General features: G+C 42.1%; 1 protein-coding gene across 3 annotated transcripts in view; it reads right to left on the reverse strand.

Moving 5' to 3' along the window:
• The window catches only part of LOC132911926 (protein TANC2), a 50,616-nt gene that overhangs the window by 18,536 nt on the left and 7,334 nt on the right, over positions 1-24,746 (reverse strand). For 2 of the 3 annotated variants that reach the window (XM_060968969.1, XM_060968970.1), the window contains exon 5: positions 23,474-23,625. In XM_060968969.1, coding sequence (XP_060824952.1) covers positions 23,474-23,570 — 97 coding nt within the window. In that variant the 5' untranslated portion in view covers positions 23,571-23,625. Of the gene's footprint in view, positions 1-5,401; positions 5,979-23,473; positions 23,626-24,746 lie in introns of those variants that run through there. The other variant, XM_060968971.1, reaches the window with a different exon arrangement.

A 24,746-nucleotide genomic window follows, 5' to 3' on the forward strand; every position in this document is an offset into this window, starting at 1 on the left:
CCTCCACATTCAGTTGTTTCCCCGGCAGACCTTAATGTTCCAAAGATCTTCCACCATCTGCGTCGCAGAAATCTTCTTTCCCTCCGACTACGACTTTATTTGTCTTTGGTCGATTCAGGCGAACGAACACGTCCTTCGAGACCCGTTGTCCGAGCAGTCGGTGCATTCCCCGTCGCGTCGTCCAGAAAATATATCTACTAACAATAGCAGCCGCTGCTGGAAAGTGTCATACTCTGCCGTGCTTTACAGCCTTTCCCTGACCTGTTAGGAGGCATAGGATACCAAACGTGTGTATATGCGAGCTCATGGGTCTCCGTCTGGCTGGTGATGGGGCAAGAATAGAGGCGAAGGGTCGAGAGCGGACACACCAGTCCTACCAGTCGCGTCTGGGACGTCCATTCTCAGAAACCTGCCAAGTTAATAGCCGATGTAGCCGAGTAGGAAGTCCGTTGGCCTCTCGGCGTCTGGCAACGCGATGAATCGCCGCGACCTCACTAATCCGCGATCATTGGATCCTCGTCCGAGCCACAGGTTTAAAATTAAACCAGTTTCGTCGGCATGGACATTTAAAGTTTTTATATCACTTCGAAAGTGTCCTATTTTTATCTTTCGAGATTTCAATGGAAGGAAGACAATTTTTACTTGTTTATCTTCCGAATTCATCTTTTTCCCATGGGCCTCATTTCTCGTGTTTTAAACTTGTAGCGAGAAAAAAGGCAGAAACTTGTAACTTACGGTCTTGCTACGAAAGATCTAGGATTCTAAAGCCTTCTACGATTCTCTAAGAATCTCTAGATCTTCGTCGAGTTTTGCAAATTTCTAAATTCTCCGAGAATCTTTAAATCTTTATCAGACGTCGAAATTTTCCCACAAATTCCAGGAAAGAGTTGGATAACGTCGAGTAGAGTAGATTTTCGTCGAAGGAGAGGAAAGCGGGGGTGCAATTATCGTTTGAAGGCGATTCGCGCGACTCGTTCTCTGTAACCGGCTGGGTTTATCGGTCGTAACTTATCGAGATTCATAGAAAGATAACGGTGACCTATAATAACGGGCGCGAAGTGTCGGTATCGCGGTTGAAATCGCGTGGGACCTGTGATCATTGGCCGGAATCGAACTTCCAAATGCCCGTGACGGTTGCGTAATTTTCGTGAAACACGTCGAACGTGTTTCGACTCGTCCATCGATGAAACTTTAGAAAGAGAAACGTAGAAACAGAAAAAAGAGAACACCTTACGAAATACGATCAACGTTTCCGTATAGTAGGATTCATTCATAATCTACGCGGCCAATTAAACGACGACGGTCGTGGTCGTTGGAGAAACGATAGAGGGAAGAGAATATACGAATACGTGAAACAGGAAGTCGCGGAAACTGGATCTTGTTCGCGGTTAAGCAGCCTCGAGCGAAAGAATGGCCGCTACAAATGGCGAGGGGTAAAGGACAGGGCAAGCTGACTGGACTGGAGAAAGAATCAAGCGAATGATTTAATTTGTGCATGCCGGCTTTACTCGGTTTGCGATCTGTCGCACGCTGTCTCGTTTCATCGATTGCAACATAAATCTCGGGGCGAAAAGCGTTTTAGCTGAAACGACAGGTTTTCTATCTTGGACAACGATTTATCCGAATGAATCCTAAGGCTTTTGACATTTGTCTGCTTATTCACGTCGATTAGTAATGTTTCGTGTCAACTATAATTATCCTTAGACTATCTATGTTTGTTCCTTTATGAGAAATTTAACGATACAGAAATATACGACATATCTGGAATCAGGTATTCGATATAAGAATACGATATTCAATTAATGGGAAACATCCAAATTATCCAAACTAAGGTACTTCATACACATTAAGACGCTCTTAGACGAGCCTTGGTTCGACTTCTATTCTTGTGTTCGTTAAAATATCAATTTATAACGATTCATTTCCAGAAAAAGGTAAATACCCAACGTAAAAAAAGAATAGAAAATTTTGACTCGACGAAATGGATCTTGGTTATGCAAATGAGGTGGAATAGCGTAAAGACGTTTGAAATAAAGATGGAGGAGGTTCGTCGCGTCTCGTTCAAAATTTATTGTTACACAAGACGGCGCGCGTGAATTTCACACACGCGATGGAATTCTTTTTCGATCGAAAGAGACGCGTGACGATCAGTGTCGCGTGAAGTCTGATTCATCGACTGGCACCGGACCGACCAGTACCGTACGGTGTGTATTTTCAATGAAGCTGGTAGTTCCTGTCGATGACGTGCAACCACGAACGCGTCCATTGCAAATGCAACGCCGTATGAGGTCAATTGTCAGTCGACGACTCAACGCCTGTCCAAGGGATCGATATCGAAGACGTAATTCTTTCTCTCTTTGCAATTTTCTTCACGTTCTTGTCTACATAGACAAACTACATTGTTAATTACCACGCGAAACAACATAGAATTAAAGAGAATTAAAAGGTTGAAAATCATAGCGATCTAGGTCAGTCCACTGACAATTTTCATAACATACTATTTACCGTTTATCGTTAGAAGAAGTTGATTATATTTCTAGAAGCCGGGTGAAAATGTATCGTGGCAGGGAATAAAGTTACAGCTTAATTATGAAACTAAAGGAACGATGATTCGGGAAATAAATGATTTGAAATTCTTAAAATGTTCGCTCACACCATTACGATTTTCAGTCCAATCGAGTAACGAGAAAGTACGAAACAGCAAGGGCTGGAAAATTGTTTCGCTTAGCAGAAAATTGACGATAGTGTGTGTTTGCTTTTTGTGCGACGAGAAAGTATAAGATAAATAAAAGCGAACGAAATTGAATCTTAGAAATTCGAAAGTAACAAAATACACTGTACAAATATGTTAGGAAGAAAGTAAATCTTCGAGGTGTAGATAGCTTATCGTCGTAGGATTAACACAGAATTTTCAATCAACTTAAATCAACCTAGAATTTTCTTTTATGCTTTTCAAAATGGTGTCATTCATATGTAAAGTTTCAATAGTTGAACACGTTAATTAAGTTCTACTGTTGATCATGCATCTATATTATTCCACCTGTGTAAATATAAGAATAAAGTGAGACATGAACGATGTCGTTAAAAATGTCAGAACAGTCAGAGAAATCGTCTTCCAATTGTTTTTGCAGGAAAATAATAGGCATATCTTAGACGTTCTTTTTCAAATATCGAAATTCAACTGTTTTACTTTGATATAAATTTAGAGGTAGAATGAGCCAAGTACGAAGAATCAAGAATAAAAGTGAAAAGGAAATGTGGAAAAATCAAAACGGAGGCGCGAGGAATAAAGAAAGAAAAGCGAAAAGTCGATCGGTAAATGAAAATAATAACAGACTGTCCGTAGAAACGTGAGCGTTCTGTCACGCTCCAAAAAGCAAGCGTCAATTACGCCATTTAATTGGGTGCAACAGGTGGCTGTTGACCGAGCTGATGGCAAGCAACGTCGGTCGGTTGCCCCTTTTTCGAAATAATAAGTTTCCTGGGAACCAGTCGGACGCGTGTACCGAAAACGGAAGTGGCCGGTTCCACTCCGTTGCAGAAGCGCGACTACTCCATCGTTCGTCTACGCGACCAGTTTTCCGTTCGCAGAAGACGGTGACCGTCCAGGGGCAATGTTAACATCTTCTCGGCGACTGATGCGACCAATGAGTCATTTATCGCGATGCACCAACGATAACGTCCCTGAGGCGGTGTACATTATGACGTAACGAGGATGCACCGTGATCGATGAATAGCAATCATCGATTTAGAGAAAAGAAAAGGCTCTATTATTGATGCAAAAAATAGCGAAAATCGCCAAGGTTTTCCAAGAGGAATTGCAAGGAAAAATCTTTTAAGCGAAACTTTAGTCATTGGAAAAAATAAATCTGTATGTCTTTGATTCTGTAGATACGTTGTTTCCCCTTTGGTTATACGAAAGATTCAACGAATTCAAAAACATCAAGGCGTCTGAGAAAAAAATCGTATCGCGTCGGTTTCGAGCCTTCGGACGAAAAAATTACAGTGATCTCGCTGGAAGTCGAGCTGTTCCTGGCAACCCTTCATTACGAGCGACGTAGACTCTCCTTCATTTCGTGTTATACGCTCGCAAATTCAGAATCTTCGTCCGTTCTAAACTCGCTCGAGAGAGAAACAAAAGGAGAAAAGGCACGAATCGAAGAAAGAACATAAAAGAGTCGTGAGATTAGCTGAAAACACTCCAAGGAGGATTATCAGGAACGCGAGACACGCTAATGGCGACCTTGTAACGGGTGATTTAAAGAAACTCACGGAGACCGCGATCATGTCCTCGATGATAAGAGACGGCGCGCAATCTAAGCGCCATTCGAGCTCGTCGGTGTCGGCATTCTTCGCGAATCCCACGAATCTGGTTGCATTCCACTCTAATTAAAACCATTCCTCGCGTTAACGAAGTTTTCGTGTCGCGAAGCACTTAGTCTAACATCGAGAAATCAAGGACGCGCGTAAAGCTCGCTTCTTGGCGTCGCCACTACGCTCGATGGTTAATTTCGCGTCGTCCGCAGACGATCGTATCGAAGATAAGGGTGCGTGTACGTTGGTAAAATAAAAAGTCCTACACCTGCTCTAATCGTTAACGCCAAGTCGGCTTCTTGCCTTGTAATCGCACGTTAATTCCTTATACGGGTCCGCCGTTGCTTTGCAAACCCTCATTTTTAGCCTGAATATAGAAATTTAAGCGAAGAAGATGCATCTATGTATGTATGTATAATGTACGTTTCTTAACTTAAGTATGTGCAACTCTATTTTTATATTTCCTTTAATTATACATGATTATTCTTCCTTTTATTTGTACATATTTGTACGTAACTTTTTCCGAACGACGAACCTTTTCCAAAGAAGATATAAAATCGCGTTGAGTATTGATATTTTTACATCGAAATTTATAAGAAAACAAAAGAAACCTATTTGTATACTTATCGAACTATCACAGCATTTTACTAGAAAAATCGTTAATGAAACAATTTTATATACGAAAGCTTCAAAGTGTAAAGCTTACTTAAAAACTTATTGGATTTTACTGGTCAAGGGTTACAAAATCATCCCAAATGGAGCGTAAGAAGTTTATCCTGTTTCCCGTTAACTTCGGGAAACTGTAATCCCTTGTTTGCAGTTAGCGGTAAACCGGAGACCGTTTGTAGATCAAATCAGCGACACTTTGTTGAACACAGCTTCATCTACGGCCGATCTCTCGTGAAACGTCTTTAGATACCTATTCCACGGACGAATCGTTTCTCCCATCGATTTCAGGTCTCGCTTGAAAAGTCCTGGGAACCAGGGCCGACGCCTTTGTGAAAGGTTGCTACCAATAGCTTCCAAAGAACCACGGAGCGAATCAACGAGGAACAGAGAAACCGAAGAATCTCGGGTGTAAACTCACCGAGCACGGAGAGGCTGAGTCCCGAGCCTGGTCTCGGTGATCTGTGCCTGTCTGGGGGCGCCATGGCGTTGCTTCGAGCGGGTTTATGGGGCGCCTTAATCCACTGATAGACTCGTTTCTTTCATCGTAAAGTCACAAACACAGTCACTCGATTCGTTCCTCGACACTAGAACGAGAATTCTCGAAATACTAATGCAAACAATTATACACGACTGGCTATTCCTTCAGCAATTCTTCGAAGATTCCTCGATCGAGAGAAACGACGGATCACAAGGATGTTCTTTTTCTTGACACGAATTTCTCATTTTATTTTTTATTTAATACGATCGATCAACCGAAACAGTTCCCGCGCGACCACGCCAAAGCAACAAACGTATTGGAAAACGTTCGAGGACAAACGTTATTAACGCGAGTACATGCTCCGAGAACGCTGGTCGAGCACCGACTGGTATAGACACGAGCACTCCACCTCGAGCGCCGGTCGACTCGCGTGACGCCTGATTGGCTGATTGGCCGACCGGTCGACTGGCTTGACTGGATAGACGCTGGTTATACCCGACGACTTGTCCCGATCCTCACGGTCGTTCTTCCATCGAGCTGCTCCGATGTCTGGTCTTAGCGTGCGCGCATGCGCGTTTCCTTCAATTCTATCGGAGTCTTCTGCTTGTTCAAGCAGGCCAGCCTGCGCTCCCGTACCTCCACACCATCTTTTTCTTCTTGGTCTACGTTTTTCTTTTGGGTCTGCTCCTTTTTTACTTTGCAGGGAATTTTAATTGTGCCACTGAACATATAGGTCGATTCAAATAGGGCTATCGGGAGTCTGCGGGAGATGAGAATGGTTTCGAGGCTCGGCCTGGTCAAGGACAAGATCGTGCCTCTTCCTGTCGTTGCATAAGACGATGTTTCTTTAGGACCGTTCAGAATTTTGCTGTTTATATCTTTTTTCCCTGTCTTTCGAAGTCTCTTCGTTGTAAGAGAAATTTCCATATCCAAGTATACACGCTTCTTAATATCTTCTTTAAAATAGCTAGATACTTAATCGCGCGATACAACACGAATTAACGCAAAGTAAATTTTATCTCTAAAAGTTCAACAAAGACACTCCAATTCTTTGTACCGTCGTATTCGTGAAACTTGCTCACGTAATTTAAATATTATATTATAACCAGTCGAGCGAATATTAATTGTACATACAGAGATTGAATCCCGGAGATTTAACAGAGCTGTTTCATACTTTATATCATCAAACATCGAACACGGCAGACAAACTATGTTTCAGCAGTTATTTTGCCGAAGCTGAATCATCCGACCGAAGTAACATAGCCATCGAATATAGAAAGTGTTAATTATGCAATGCGAATTGACTCAAAGCAAATTCAGTTCTCGGAAGATCGATCAAAAGTATTTTCTTAAAAGAAAGAGGATGTACTTCGTTCTTTGCGTTGTTTCTTGTTGAACGAGAAGAAAGTTGTGTTTGTGCGTTTCCTTTCTTAAAATTCGATGGTGCAACTCTACGAACTGATTCAAAACGAGTTAATACTTTACACTTCGTATCGTTAAACATCTAACACGGCAAGAAAATTGCGTTGCTGCCGTTCTTTTCCCGAAGCTCGATCACTCGGCTCGAATTCACGGCGCAGAAAGCGCGCACGCAAGACGATTGCGCAACCACTGGTTTATTTAATAAAACAAAGTTACGACTAGTATCGAGTGGTAATAGCACGCTGCAGGGAATGCTACTGTTGTTCAACCGTCCAATGCCGAGAAGTTGACACGGCCGCGGCCGCTCGTTTATCCAGCAGGCGTGAACGCATTCAGATCTAGCACGTGTATGCAAAGATTGCAAAGTTCCTCGAAGTCCTTGCACGGTACGCATCGAAAACCAGGACACTTAAAGATCAGTAATCTACGCACATCGGACAGTTACGAGACAGTTGGTATTATTTGATCCACGTCTCAGTTTAACCCACGTTAATTCACTCTTTTGGACCAACTATCCCTCAGCCAAAGGAGATTTACTTTGGGCTGATGGATTCTAAACGAATCTTATATAACTTGTTCCCGAACGAACATACAAACTGGTGGAATATTAATTTTCTTACATTTCGTAGATAGTCTTTAAGAAAATCAAAAAAAAAAAAGAAAAAGAAACAGAAAAATCTGTGTAGTGCGAAAAGCAATCCTCTAACTGTTTTAAGAAATATATTACTACAATATTAGCGCCGTTTCTATGTTAGTTTACTAGATGCAAAACACGAAGGAATAATACGAGCCAGACACACGCACGAATGGAAATAAATAACAAAACGCTAAAATATAACGCAAAATATTACGTACAAAACTACTATCGGCAACTACCCAATGACTTATAAACAGGGATATACATAAATGCTACGGTTATTAAAAAATCTAAGAGCAAAAGGTTGTAGTAGCAGTAGAAACTCTAGTCCAAGGAGAAGGATGATACGCGATCACGCAACCGCGGATACTCTCGTTCGCCCACTAGAAGGTGCTAACTGCGCGACTTTTAACGGAAGTAGCGTTGAAAGGACGCGTACTCGCGTTCTCCACGCGTTCAATGCTCGTACGCCCACCATCACGTCATGTAAGAACCTGGTCAAAATTCAAAACCACTCGAGGATCAGATATTCAAACAAATCTGCAACTGAAATAAAATCAAGGATCCGATCGCGAGCGTATTAATTTCAAAGTTCTTTCAGTTATTTCCTGAAACCTTAACCAAGCAGTTTGAACTCAAATCACTCGGTTTTAAGCGTGAATTTCTGTTAGGCCGAATTTTATACTTATATACGATCGAGTAAATACGTACAATCTCCTTTGACATCATTTTAAGTACTTATCCATTTCACGACGTCCGTTCATTTAAATGCAAGTTGCTCGATTCGAGTATCTTGTACGAACCGAAGCTTGAATTCAAACGAGTTGATTAATCAGAACGAATCTTAAAGCAGGCACGGCGCAGCTCGATTCACGAAACAGGTGAAGCTGGTCTAGGATTCGATCTTACATCGTCCTCCCTCTACCACGCCACTTTCTACTTTCTCGTCTGTTCGATATGCACAATATCTGCATAGTACACGTTTGATGTCGAATCGAGGAGGTTTCGAGGAGTGATCCTGCCGACGTCGCGGAGAAGAGGATAAAAAGAAGGTGTTCCAGGAAACGAATCGTCGTGTTGGTTGCATTCAGAATTCTTCTCTATCCTTGCTCTAGTCGGCGATCACGAGAGAGGAGCCTTCGTCGATCCTTTCTCGACGCCGCCGCGCCGCGTTCGTTCCTTCGAGCGATGCCCCTCTCCCAGGGTGACCCGATCTCTCGCGCGCCACGACGAACAGGTTAAAGTAGCTCCTCCACGTACGTGGAGCGTGCATGTGTCGTATATTGCGTACATAAGTACGAGCAGCCCACCACTCAGCCTACCAGCCGTATTATTACGTGTCGCTTTGCGGGTCTTACGACTCCCGTGTGCGCGCATGTAACAGGTTCCAGTCGCACGCAATGGTCGATCCCTCCCGGGGAAAAATGGGAGAGAAGCCACTTGTATACACGATCAAACTTTAAACCCAAATGACATATAAGGGGAAAAGAGGTTGGATTTTGTAGGAAAAATATAGGGAGAGGATTAGGACATACATACGCTGATTACGCGAGCCACCCTTTTGTTGTGAATCGCGTGAATTTGTGAAAGTACGTTGTATATTTTAGATATTTCAGGTTAAGCACCGTGTATATACCAATTCCACGATCCACGTGCGAAAATATTTCTACGCTCTTTCGATACTTTACCGAGGGTATTCGTGAAACTGCCCTTAACGAATAAAAACCCACTTAACTTGAGACTTACTTCCTCTCGTTACCATAACTTATTACTATACCGTATATACTCTTACCGTAATGTAAGGGCAATGCTACGCGCATAACTGACGTTGACGAAGCCAAGTCGATAAAAGACCAAGGTTTAAAAAGGGTGAGGCATATATAATTGACCATTATTGAACTACCTCTGATTTAGGTACTTCTTAGCAGGCATTATCGAAGGAAAAAAGGCCGGTAGTCGAAGAGGGAGCTACGACAAATTAACTACGCATGATCCTGCGATGAGATAGCTGGTATCGATACCGGAGTATAGCGGATCCTGTGTACTGGAAGGCAGGAGGCCGAGAACCCGGTGTGTTGTACCGTGCAAGTCGGTCCTTATACGGGTCTCGACACGAGGTACGCTCTCCCTCGAGCAAAAAGAACCCTCCGCGACGTGGCACACTCTGTAGCATGGTTTCGGTGGCCCGTCGAATACGCATGATACCGTACATCGTGCGTTTTCATCGAAAATCCATGGGCGATTGAATATTCTCATCGTCTCGCAGATGTATAATAAAACTTCTAAACTAAATCTCGAGTTACGGAGTTTTAGGAAAAATGTAACAGGTAATTTTCACGAAACGTGTTCGTAATTGAAAAGTTTGAAATCTCCATGCGTTCCAGCAAATCTAAGAATCTCGAATTAATAAAAGAATTAGCTAAAGATCCTATATATGTATGAGGATACAACTGAGAATGTAGGTAATTTTAAATTGGTTAAAGTAACTTCTTAATAATAACAGGTAAATAGAACGAAGGAGAGAGAGAGAGAGGAAAGCAACGGTAAGTGGTTGCAGCCGGTTAATTATAGTCGTGCGTTCGATGGGACGCGATAAAGTATCGAGGATGTCGATTCCGAATGCACCATCCGCGCAAAAATGGCGCAACTTCTGCCGCCAGGGAACAAATCGTCGCGCGTCGCGTCGACCAGACCGAATCTCCGTTAAAAACGACGGGTTCGTGGCGAAGTGCTCGTTTAATTACCGATGCTCGTTTCAGCGTGGGCTCTCCGGCTTCGTTGCACCGCCACAAGTCAGATCCCGGTCCGCCCACCCGCATCCGCCACACTGGCCTACGTGGAAAGGTGCGATATACACACCTTTATGCTCGTACGTAGTACATAACCGAGCCGTCGTCCACCGATTCGCTCTTTAGTTTCGCGTTTTTTCGTCAACCACTCGTATGTAAATCTTTTTTTGGAAAAATACGAAAATTGCACGGATGTACAGAGTTTTATAAAGAATATTCGAGAACCATCGATCTTCTCGAAGAACGCTATTGCTTTTGTAGGGACCTCCTCTATTCGTCGCTCGTACAAAATGCAACCAAATAAGTTTATGAAGTTGTACACGTACAGGCAAAAGTCTTAGAGCTCTACAATTGATTAATTAAAAATACGATATTGTTTCCTGACGTTTGATGTACGTAATTAGAAATGGATCACATATTTAGCGATATAGTCATTTGGGAATATAATACGATACAGTTTATTTAATACTTAAAATAATTAAAGTGTTTAATTGTCAATTGTAGTCAAAGTAACGGTAGCAAGAGGTTCGAGCGAAGACAAGGTGTAATTACACATCGAACGCAAAAGTGTCAAAACTATTTATAGCACGGTTGGCACGATGTCGAACGGCATGCCGAAGGGCCGATGAGAGGAAATTATTCGCGTTACTTCAAGCTCTACCGACGCATTAGGTACAATTGGGTGCGTGGGCAATGTTAAACGTTAAATCGTTCGTTACGATAGGAGACGATGCGACGAGATTGCTCGCCCACGTACGAATTTCCTGCGGCACCGTTGCGGTGTACTTTATTCGGGTCTAGGTACCAGAATCTCTCAATGGCCGCGATTAAATGGTAGTGGAAAGTGTGCCTCGTTTCGACTCAAACTACTCTTCGTGCATCTTTATCGCCGATCATTACAACGCGGATTTTTACGAATTTATGGAAAATTTGAAGATGCAGTAACGCACAGAATGTAGAATGTGAAAGTAGACGGTTCGTCAGAATTTCTAACGGATAAAGCGTGCCTCTACTTAAGTTTTGTTGCTTGTATCCATGAAATATATTACGCAAAATATTACAAAACGATAAAAGACTCGAAAGAAATTTGCCAGCAGACTCGAAGTCAAGACAAGGGGGTCTTGTTATCGGAGGAGTCTTCGTTATGAGATTTAGGAATAGCAGTTCTTTAAAATCTGATTTTATGAGCTGATCGCTAATAAAAACGCAATATATATATATAAAAAAAAACAATCCGTCGTCTACTAATAAACGTGTTAGAGAATCTCCAGTCCAAAGATTTCTCCTTGAGTAGGTACTTACCTACCTTATTTTTTTCTTTTTATCGTCTTGAAGCTGTTAATATACGTGAAAGTCGAACGCTGCGGCTCGAGAACCAGTGGACCATTTTCGAGCTGCGAAGTCTCGCGAACAAGAAAGACAAAGATTCCACTGGTCGTGGAATTTCAGTGGCTGCGTAGAATGGTGCGGATTCCTCGAAGGAATTCGCTCGACGGAGGGGTCGATTCCGTCGTGCGAGGGGGTTAATGACGAGAAAAGGGGAGCGAAAAAATGCGGCTCAGCCACGTCATTCGACAGGTAGTTGCCCTGGGAAGATCGTAGACGCCGAGGAATCTTTTCTGTAGGAGCATAGAGACTCCTTTACTCTGGCGTTTTCTCCCCACCAGAATTCATCGAATCGGTTTCATGAGAGAGCTTAAGGTCAGCGGACCGTTGCAACCCGCCACGCCGCGAAGATTCATTTCGGAAGATAGAGCCGAGGTCGGGAGAGAGAAAAGAACCGGTCGTAAATTTCTGTAAATTTCGTGCCCGAAATATTATCTCCGTTCTCGGTACTGTAACACCACCGAGGAAACACGCTCGGCTTCGTACCGTGTTCGTTCAACATATGTATTCACGTGTCGTGCCACGTTCACGCGACTTTTCGTTTAACCCGTTAAGCACCAACGTTCCGTTAACGCAACGTTACGCTTGGACTTTCTTTTTAATCGATTCGCGTTATTTAATTTCGACCTGTTTGTTTGAATATATAGATATCTACGAATACTGTCGAAATCCAGATTTAATACTCTGAAGAATGCTTCGAATAAATCAAATTTCCAGCCTGTCGGGCTAAGAAATTAACGCGCTAATAGAAAAGACAATCGAGCCTGGAGACAGCCTACGTAAATTTCGCATCGATCTGACTCTTTTCTGACCTGCCAAACGTACTGGCAAGTTTTCGCAATTCTTCTCTAAATACGAAATTACGAAACCGTCCCAGGATGTGAGATCAAAAGATACACACAACGGTCTTTCTTAACAAGGAACCACTTAAGGAACCACGACGAACGGTCGAAGCAAAAATAGAAAGAAAATAAAGAAGAAAAAGTTTTAACGCAAAGGAAACGAAGCGCCGCGTGAAAAAGATTTATTCTACGATTTTCAATTTATTTTCACGTGGAATCGCTTCGTTGCCGATCGTGCTACGATCATTGAAGCGCTGTGTATAGATAAGCGTAAAAGGCGTGAAAAGCCAGTCGAAAATACGAGGCAACTGGCAGCGGTAACCTCCGGCGGAACGTATCGTTTCTACGTGTGTCGCATTAAAATATATCCCTTCGGCTGTTAAGATACTAATTACGATTGCCAAACGCGAGGCCTAAGGCACGAGACTAAACGCGAGTTCGACTCGATCGTTATACGCTCGTGCGCGCGTGTTTCGCTAAGAAATAACACCTCATCGTTCTTAACGTCAGCCGCGCCAACGGATACGCTCTGCTCGCGCGGCTTGAATTATACCTCTGGAGCTGTGCGTGCCAGGAGGATGGTTGGTTGGAACCGATTGAACCAGAAGAAGTCCTAAGAAAGACTTGTTTCAAAGAGAGAAGAAAACATGTCCGACCGACGTGACACGACGCGCCAAATTTATTTAGGCCCTCGCGGGCTACGATCGTTAAACTCTCCTCCGATACGAGGTTACGATCGATAAAAGTATCCTCGTATCACGTCGGGAAGCCCTGTTTCTTTACGATCGCGAAAGAAGCAATAACTTTATCGTCAGTTGATCGCGTTATGCCTGACATATCTTGTATGTTCTTCCGTAGCTTTCTATAGTTTTCCTACATTCGTAGATCAAAAAGCCTCGTCGAATGCGGCTACCAGCATCGAACACGGTCGCTTATCGCGAGGACCTCGTGAAATACATACCGTCGAATCGGCAGACCAATATCGCGGATACCTAGTCCGCCCACGTGTCCACTTCTACAGGCCAAACGCAAACGCAGACGTACTCGAACACATAGAATTCGATGGAACGAGTATGAGCGTAATTTCGCGCGTCCGTGTAATCGTGGTCCACGGTTGAAATCAAGAAAGCGGCGAGGAGGGGCAGGAACGAAGAAGGAAACGAGACACCGGTTTTCCAGCGGGCTGCATTCATGAAGTCGAATGAACGAACGGCCGTGCACACGCGAACACGAATTAAGCTTGTCCCCGAGCGTAAGCATGCTGCTACGGCTACACGGGACCAACATGTCCGCTCGCGATTTACACTGAATGGCACCTTTCACGTGGGTGCAATCGCGTAAACGTCGATACACGTCGGTCGCAACGAATTAAGGAGAAGAGACTCGTGGAAGATGCCCTCGCTCGGATCCAGTTTCACGCGACAACGCTCATAAACTGCTCGTAAGATCCTCACCGAAGCAACAACGAGCGACATTTTGTTGCATGTTGTTGCTGTATGTTGAAGATGGTACGCGATAAATATCAATTTGCAAAAATATTTTGCACGCACCGAAACGATGTAAGCAGGAGAATAATTGGGCTTTGTTTCTTCGAGTTTGCTTTGGTTCCTCGTGCACGAGCTCGTGAAAACTTGTTCGTTGATCGGTCCTTGAGAACGAGACTTTCACGGCTGCTCTACCGACAAGTCTCATCCGAAACACAATACACGAGGAAGTCCGCGCCCGCTTTTCAATGGCCCTGACTGCGATACGCGCGTCAACCATCTACAATCGACATCGGATCCCTGTTTGACTTTGGCGATTTCAGAGAACAGTGTTTGGTTATAAGAGACAGCACACGATGTCTTAAATCGAGTGGAAGCTGGATGTTTACGGGACTGTCGAGTATTTGTTTTATAGCGATAAGATGAATCGTCCAAGATGATAAGGATCTACTCTTATCTACTTGGAAAATGAAATTGATGTATATTTTTATATCGTACGTCATATACAAACAACTGATATATGTATATATATAAACTGTAAACTTCCTGCATAGAAATCCGTGTCACTTCCAAGATCTCGATATTGTCTTCATACACCAAACGTTACCAAATTCCAATGACCAAACGAATTTTAATCGGGCGATACAGTTTCAAAACACAGATATACGCCTATTGTCTTCCGGATCGGAGACAGATCGACTCCAGTATACCTTTTGTATCTCCCATTAGATATCGACTTAACAGCCTCGATTTCGAATTAATTACAGCGTTGGGAGATCTTAAAAAAATGTATCCGCAGACCACCAAAAGCGTAAATTATGCGACAAGTTTATTGCTCGGAGAAACGAAAAACCGGAGGACGTGGCAGTGTGGCGTGCGGATACTCGAACACTTGCGGTGTATTCGTGCAACGTACGCAAAAACCGCTCGCAGATACGCGTGCGTTCGCCCACGCCAGCTCCTACACGCCGCAACGTCGCTCTTTCCACGCACGCTGGTCCGACACACTCGGCTGTATGCCTCGGTTCATTCAGTCGTTCGAATCCTTCTTTCATTCAAGGCCCGATATACTTCGATCGCGCTACATTCAGCAGGCGGTTCGTGGATGTGGATAGGCACGTGTGTGCACGTGCACTCGTGAAAGAGCGAGCCAGTAGACGCGAGTACTAGCGATGTAGCGAACCAGTACTTGTTCGTACTATTGCGCGAATTCGTCTAAAGTTTTGATCCTCACAGATGTTGCAAAGTACTTTTTCTAGCATTTGTCGAGGTAATTTTTAATCGAACATTTCTTCCATCTATTCATTTTCGCCTTTCAGCCAGTTTCTCTGTACAAAATCGTGGGCAAAATTTATACCTTGTACAGGTACCGTCCTCGGAAGAATATCAGAAGCGGCATCGAAGAAAATGACACACGGAATTGAACATGAATTTAGAAAGAACATTCAATTAGTTTAATTACTTAGATACAAATTTAGATCTAAAATAAAATACATTAAAATCATCACGATAACATCGACGTACTGATAAGTATCTCTAAATTCCCGATAATGGATTTCATGGAGGTAGATAGAGATAGATAATAACAGATTTTAAACGCACAAACGCGTTCCTACCACGTGCGTTCAAATCTCCGCGAGACACCAGGAATGTCGAACCCCCGTAAAAATTCTTTTCACCGTTCCTCGCTCGCTATCGATACTTTTCCATAAATATTCCCTCGTCCGTCGATCGTTGTTCCACGCGAAACTATCACTCCCACGGTAATAAGTTACTGCCAGGTTTATCGAACTATATCGTGATAAAGAACGAACGAACCTCGGAAGCGTTGTGTTACATCGCTCGGTTCACGGGAGTTCTTACGGAAGGAATTTGTTTCGCATAAATTAGCTCGGGTAATTACCATGCAATTAAGAGGGGTGATAGTAATAGTTGCCGTGTAATTAATTAACACCGTGCGGAACATGAAATTTCCGAGAAATTCCTGCCAATTACGTTTCGTCCATACGCTTAGTCCAGTGATCTAGTTTTCGTTCGACGATTATCAGGATTACGCGTTCCTTCCTCTGCCGTTTGCTTGTTCGTTTAAACGAGAAACCGTTCGTCGTAATTGCGGATTTTTTGCCAACCATAACATCTAGGTACGTACGTCACGTACCAGCTTACGACTGTGTCGAACGGTTCGTTCTCTCAATCGATCGCGTGTACGCTACTGGATGGAATCAATTTTGCGAGCTTGCGATAAAACGCAAAGTTAAGTAGGGTCACCAATTGATCTTTAATCGCAACTATGGATCTACATGCATTCTACGCGCACGTAGACGCTTATGCTACCGTTCAGCGGTATCCGAACTCGCTGTTTACTTCTGACACGATGTATTTTAATTAGAGAATTACGAATAAAAATGAAATTGCAGCGAGTTACACGCGTGACGAGGGCAACACCAGAGGAGAGAAAAATCGGGCCAGTACAGCGCGCGTAAAAAATTCAGAAGCGTGTGACACACAAGCTGCCGAGCAAATTGATCGCTGTTTCGTATCGGCTGAAAGATCTATAACAATAACGGTTTCGATTACGTTTTACAACACGTGTACGGTGGTTTTATCGCGCGACGAGGTGTCGGTACAGACACAGGGACCGACCGATAAATGCACCGACAACACAGGTTGGGCAATACACTGCTGGATCGGCCTGGGGCGAGATTGGTGCAACTGTTCGCGAAGAGTAACAAGTAGAAAAGCGAGAGTCGAAGAGAGGATCGAGGCGAGACGTTAACGCTATTGACGCGAATTAACCGTCCAAATGGTATATAATTTACAGATAATTAGTGGCCCCGCGGCTATCCATTACGGAACACTCGTCATAGTCCACTTGCTCGTTAATTAAATTTTACAATCGCTCGACCTCGCGGCAACATAGGGCACTGACGTCTAAGAATGTTCGCTGAGAGTAGATGACGAGGCATGGGTACGCTCTTCGAGGATTTCGAAATAATTGTTATTGATCGTAAGTAGCTCTGCGTTTTTTAAGTATTATACTATATATGTTTGTTTTTCTAAGCGCGACTTTATTATACATGTACTTACATACTGTCGGTTCGTTAAAAGGATCGCTTTAGGCTTCGAGGATAGCTAGTAAGATACTCGTTCGTCCATATTGCTTACTATTCGACGAAAGATTACGGCCTTATTTTACGTTGCAACGTTATTCTTGTTAGACGGTACAACTTTCTTCGATATCGCGATATTTCAATCCTATTAAATAGCCGAGTTTGAGAATTAACGTTTAAAGATTTTACAGACTTTTATGATCTAAAGGAAGAAGCGCTGGAAACTGTTTACGATACGTTACGTACGTACAATACATACAGTCCATTTTACCCAGGCGCGATCTTCTGGCTCGAAAGAGACGAAATATCGTTCGCCTTGAAACAGTATGAAGTTACTTTCACGATTTTCGTCGCGCTCGCGGCGACCTAATTAACGAAGAAGAGAAATCTTTCCGATTAACCCCACGAGCCACTTCGTACATCAACTATATCAACTTCCAAAATTACTCTTCTACCAAAAACGACCATCAAAGTCAGGGGTCGGAAAGGTTCCAGAACAAATTGTTGATAGCTGCTATATAATGCTTCTGAGTGAAACAGTCACGAAGAACCGAAACGATGCTGCCACTGTTACGAGCGAAAAATGTTCTGGCCGATATCAAATCCGGCTACGATTCCGATATTGGTTCCGTTCCGATCGTACACCGTGGTCCTAAAATTCCTGCTACGATTGAAATCAAAGCTCAATTCCGTAGCTCGGAATAAGATGAAAATTCATCTTTACCACAAATTTACAGCGTATAGTTCGACGATTAGGTTCAAATCTTTGCATGCTTACCACGGAATCGAAACTTTAACCTGCCTATTTCGCGACGAGTTCTCAGTTTACCACGGAAACGCAGCAAGCTCGAAATGCTAGGCGGATCGCTGTAGATTCCCACGAAAGAAGAAAAACCCCTGGGATCGGCTCGTTACGATCGGTGCACCACGACGACCAACGTCACGAACGACCACCATTCTACGCGATTACCATCTCTCCAACTCGTACACGTTCAAAGTCGATCGTTCTACACGCACTAAGCCGCTCCTAGGCGTTTTTTCGCCGAGGGGATTCTACGTGCTCGAGATCGTGGACCTGACGAGGGCGCTGAAAGCCACGGCCCCACGGAGTTTTATGCCGCCACAATACGTACGTGGCATGCGTCCGCTACGTGTCCAGCATGAAATCGGCCGAGATAATACGCGATCGGCAAGATATTCTTGTCGCAAATCGCGAACGTTGCTCGCGAAATTGTTCGCCACTGTCGCGCGTCCTTAAAGCTTCGCTCAGACACGGCTAGTAATTTAGTCGAGTGGCAAGTAACTCGGTATGTTACCGCGTGGATACCGAAATTCCATCGAGTAGTTTAGTTCCGTTTCATCAGATTTTTCTGTTCGGCTAGGGTTTATCAGTACGGTTATTCGTCACCTGACTGAACTGGACGCGTCCGTACGAGCCTTTGGCGTATACACGAGCCGCTTGTCTCGTTTTCGGCTCTTTGAGATCTCGTTCATTGAGTAACACGGCCCTGTTTCACGCGTTTCTGCCGCGATACGATTTATATCGCTTACGCAACCACCGGTTACGATCCACGATGTGGAAAGCGTCCGTTGGGGGATTACGTCGTGCGACCGTGGAGACAGTATGTATGTACGTACGTATGAATACGTATTGTTCGAGAGGACGATGATGCATTTCTGTTCTCGATCTCCGAGTTAATTCAATGGAGGCTGAAGCTACACCCTTGGACAAAAAGATAGCACATGTGTGCTATCATTAATTTCTCATAGATAGAGTCCGAATTTCCCAAGTTTGACGAATGGCATATAAACAGTACCTTGTAGTAATAAGGTATATGAGCTTGAAACTGTATCTTCGCTATTCCTCTTGTATTTATCAACAATGATTGTGAAATCCGGTCGGCGAAATGATAGCACACCAAGCATTTTGTTTCCATTCCTTAGTATTTCTGTGTATTCTGAGTGGTGTAGACGTAGTGAAAAGTAGAAGAATTTCATTAGAAACCTTACAAATTTCGATTCAAACAATGGGACGTGGAAAACAGCTAAATAGTGAAGAGATTCAAACAGTTTTGAAATTAAAGAAAGAAAACTTTACTATTTCTAAAATTGCAAAAGTTCTCAGTAGAAGTCGGAAAGTCATTTATAATTTACTGAAAGATGTAAATAATTATGGAACAAAAAAAAGCAGTGGGAGACCTTCCGCGATTAGTACTCGTGAAAAACGTGCAATTTTACGTGCCGCGTCAAATTCGCTTCTCACGTCACGTGAAATTGCAGAAAAAGTTGGCGTAAAAACTAATCCTCGGAATGTCAGACGTGTACTACAACAATCCGCGCACATAAAGCGGATGAAATTAAAACGAAGACCAGCTCTAAAGCAGATTCACAAGGAGCATCGATTATATTTTGCAAAAGAACATATACGGTGGAACAAGAAGTGGAGGAAAGTTATATTTACAGATAAAAAAAGATTTAATTTAGATGGCCCAGATGGATTCAATTTTTACTATCATGATGTAAGAAAAAAAAAATTGTCACAAATACGGCGTCAAATGGGTGGAGGTAGCATTATGCTTTGGGCAGGTATTGGGTATAACGGAAAGACTGATTTAATATCAATTCGCAGCAAGATGAATGCTATAACCTATCGTAATTTGATACAAAATCAAATTGCAAAGTACGCAACACATATTGCGAGACAAGATTTTATTTTTCAGCAAGATAATGCTGCAGTTCACACCGCTAAGGTTGTGAAAGAATATTTTTCAACAGAAAATATTGCAGTTTTGGACTGGCCTGCATGCTCCCCCGATTTAAACATAATCGAAAACTGTTGGAGTAAATTAAGCAATGCCGTTTATAGAGAAAATAGGCAATTTGAAAGTATTAATCAGTTAAAAAAGTGCCTTGAAGAGGAATGGAGAAATATATCGCTGGATTATATTAGAAAACTATATCGTTCTTTGCCGAAACGAATGCTGGAGGTGGTGGAGAATAAGGGAGGATCCACACATTATTAAATTTTAAAAGGTTTTTTATTTTTGTACAATTTAGTAGATAATAAACACTACAACTTTTGAAAGTGTGCTATCATTTCGCCGACCGGATTTCACAATCATTGTTGATAAATACAAGAGGAATAGCGAAGATACAGTTTCAAGCTCATATACCTTATTACTACAAGGTACTGTTTATATGCCATTCGTCAAACTTGGGAAATTCGGACTCTATCTATGAGAAATTAATGATAGCACACATGTGCTATCTTTTTGTCCAAGGGTGTAGTAGGATGATAGCGCGAGGAGAGAAAACTGGAAGCGTCGAGCGAGAAAATCGTGGGTTAAACCCTTAAGTGGGAGAGGAATTTTGCGCGTTATTCGTTAAAGCGATAGTTTACGATATGGCGATATACGAGATATTAACGAGGTTCTTGTTCTACTGTTCAGAATAACGAAACATCGCGTTAACGATCAACCAGTTTAATAATCGACGGTGCAAATAATTGCACGCTAATATTCAAATTAAAACACGAAAAATGTTTTGTCTTGACGATAACAGATGGATTGTCTCCATCGCATGGGTAAATTACGATCATTTAGAAGCGAGGAAGTAAGTTTATTAAACTTCTTATCTGCATCCGGATGCCGTGCAGATTGGGATTACCCAGAGACGAAGAAGAAATCTTTTACTCAATAACCAGTGAAAAGAACATTGTGACGCACGAGCCGAGATATACTCGTACTCGCGAAGAGGGAGGAAGACGCTACAGAGAAAGCACGGCTGTAACTGCCAATGGGATCGTAATTAAACTAAACCGACGTTTCCTCGCGCCTTGGTGCGGTTACTTTCTCCATCGTGCAGGAAATCGATCGTAAAACTCGGCCTTTTGCACTCATCTAACAGAGCCAATTTATGCTTCCTTCTTGCGTAGGTACACTACCGTTCATAAACATTTGAATACTTGCAATTAACGTAATTCGGTCAAAAGGTTGATACGCTACTATGATGGAAAAATGCTACTGTACCTTTGATTTTTTACTCTTTGCTATAACGTTTTATTTCTTACTTTTCTACTAAAAGGGAATGATAAAATTGTGAAATTAATAAGATCGCCAGACGGCGCCAGTTTCAGATAATGGTTATCGACGACTATTGAATAGTCGCGGACGATCTTTCCTTAGGGTGTGCACCAGCTTCTGGTGTCTATACCTATAACTCCGTTAACGCCTCTTATCAAACTCGTCGGACAAATACCGATTATCGGCGCAAAACGATACATATTCCTGCGGCAACAATAAACGTATATAATTCCAGAGATATAATTCTTACGACGCCTATTGATACTAATTTTTTGTAAATAAACCTCTGTGTCGTCGATTGCGATAAAATCGCGACGTCGTCTAAGAAATAGAAACGGATATCTTAGATTCTTGAAACAATATCGGTGAGATATAAATTCTCGATAACGTTAATTAACACACACATTGCTAGAACGTATAGATTTCCTGTTATTATATAGTCATATATGTATATATATAATAAGTACATAATATCGAGTCATCTATTCTCCAACAATTTTTATCTATTCAAAGAAATTTGTTTTGAAAGAAGGAGGCAGATTATTCGATACTCGAGTTTCGCGCTCGTGTTGATTTCTTGAGTTTCGAAGATGATAAGAATCGACGATTAAACGATATCGTTTCAGGTGAACGTGTTATAATTGCCAAAAACGGAGGCTGACGCGTCTGGCTCTCTGGTATATTGCGTACATGCGGTACGCCCCCGTCTATCCTACGTGCATTACAACCGCGAAGTTCGAATTCGGAAGTCGTGTAGGTGTGCTCTGACTCAGAGCGGTTGAGTCTTCGCTCTCGCTTCGTTTTCCAATCGTATCCGGCTTGACTTGGTCAGGAATATCCGTGTTCGGATAGCGTGGAATTTTAATAAGGAAAAATGTCCCATCTAGTTAGCGGCATTCTGGTACGCCGTGGAATTTGCCTTACATTTTATATGGTAGTGGTTCCGAGTGACACGAAACGACAGCTTCTACTACGAAACGACGTATCGAATCTCCCCTTTTTAATCGTTTTAATCGTTCTTTCTTTATCATTGTCGTTTTAATTTTCGCGCGCGAAGATTACATGGAAGCACGCGATAAGGAAAAATTCACAATCGTTGGAGAACACGTTTGGTGGAATGGTTCTCGTTTAACTTGGAATGAAATAAAATTTCTGAGATTAATTCTGAGATTAATTCACAACGTAACGAATCTTCAGTTTTTATTCGATTTTCCGTTTGACGTAAGTAACGTTGAGTATGGTAAACTCGAATCGTAATTACGCGCGATTCAATGTTACCGATTGATTCGCGACGCGAGACGAACCGGAACGCGTAAAAGTTTGTCGTAAAACGCTTTTAAACATCATCAGACAGTACGAAACATCGGAAACTGGATAAAGAAATCGTTTTGTCGGTGTCGACGAGACGAATCTTCAATTCTTATTCCATTTTTCATTTGACGTAAATTAATCATCGAGTATGACAAACTCGAATTGTTTACGGAGAGATACGCAGCATTCAATGTTACCGATCGATTCATGACGCGAGATGAACCGGAACGCATAAAAATTCGTCGTAAAACGCTATTAAACACCATCAGGCAACGTTAAACATCGCAGTCTAGATAAGAGGATTCTTTTGTCTGTGTTAATGAGATTCGCTGCATGAGCATGTTCGAGGAAGGCCACTAACCTCCCCTCGTTATATCATAAAGAACTTTACCGAGAAATTCGAAGATTTCGCTTACCGATCGTTGGTAAAAATATCGATTATTCTACTGGTGCGTTTCACAAACGTTTTAACTATATACTGCTACAAACATAAAATTGAATTTTTGCGACGTAAAACTTACTGATCTGTCCTGCTTAATTAAAAATTCATATCTGCCATTTTATTATTATTCATCATATTTTTCTTTATGCAACTTAAAATATTCAGTGATTATTTCGTAACAGACTTTATACGATCTATGATATAGGTAATTATGCTGGATGTTTATACGAATTCTTATTTTCATAAATTAAAGGAAAGCAATTAGATTTTATCGTAAATTTCATTCTCCCACAAAATATTATACTCATAATACTATGTATACTTTATCATGTACATTTTTACAACTTCAGAAACGCATAAACATCCGCAATCTAAAAATAACTCTGCTTAAAAGATACGAAAAACTTTGAGTATATTCACATATATTGAAAACTAAAAAAAAATGTAAGATAAGATATCTTAACTAAAGAAAGCAGACACGTATGAAACATTTTGATAAAATCTCACCATTGTTGTAGACTTCCGCGTTAACCAGCGTTTCCTCGTCATCCGTATCCGGTCCGAGAGACACTGGAGTGTACACGATCGAGTCTCGCGCTCTCATCGTGTCCAATTTTAAATAAACGATGCTTCTTCTTTATGATACATTCGCGAACGAGCTGAAACAAAAATCAAACAAATTTTAAGGAAATAAAGCTGAATGCTTGGTGTGTTACATGGGCGTGTCAGAGGTTTGTTTTAGTTATTTGAAGCTTACTTTCTAGGTGTGTAAAAGATACACGAGATAGATAAAGAAAAAAGACGCAAAAGTTCAAAGAATTTGACGAAGTAAAAGAAGAAATAGCGATACACTGACTTACGCGGTAGAATTCAAAGCTTGCCAGGCGGCTGCGCAGCTACGCAGTGACTCAGAATCCCAAATATAGTGTTTGTTCGAATTTCTTTACATTTTTGACGAAAATAAATTCCTACTCTTCAAACTTATTCCATTCAGCCAATTAAATTAACAAAAACCGACAAATTCCACTTAGTAAATGTTGCTCTTGTTAGAGTGATTCTGGTCGCCGTATTGGCTCGCCAAATACCTTACGTTTAGCGTTTACTATTAATGTTATATTTTGAATTGTTGTCGAATATCGTTGAAAATCTGATATTGTTCTTATTAGACGGTACTTACTATTTTATTAAATAATCATGACGTATAAAAACGACGAACGATCTCGGGTCAGACTATAGATTATTTTTCGTAACGCTGATTTCACCAGGTAGCAAGGCACGTTTCCGACGACTAGAACGTACTATTAGCTACAAAATTGACAAATTTCACAAGAAATATTTCTGTTACAAGCGAACAATTTCCATTGCATATCTGTATCGATAGCGAGTAAGCGAAGCACGGTGAAATTGAAATCGAACATAACTCCCGTCAACCATAAACCTACTATCCGTTTTATGGAAATTATAAATAACGTGGCAGGAACTCGTTAATACCGTTACTCGATGCATTACGAGTGCGTGTAAGCGTTGCGTTGCCAAAACAGAAAAAATTTCAACGCGCGTAGCGATATTTTATCCGCGAGAAACCTCTCGGAGCGTGTAACCGTTCGCCATTTGCACGTCCGATGACATTCTTGGAATTAAAATTATGTTTTTCACTCGTCGACCGTAACCAATTCGATATTTTTTACGCATCTTTAAGGGTGAATTTAAAGAAACCGGAAGAATAATTCAGAGATTACTAGGAAGTTTCTTCAGGTAATAATGGTCTGGTTTATTTATC

The sequence above is a fragment of the Bombus pascuorum genome, chromosome 11, assembly GCF_905332965.1.
Source record: "Bombus pascuorum chromosome 11, iyBomPasc1.1, whole genome shotgun sequence".
Classification (NCBI taxonomy): Eukaryota; Metazoa; Arthropoda; class Insecta; order Hymenoptera; family Apidae; genus Bombus; species Bombus pascuorum.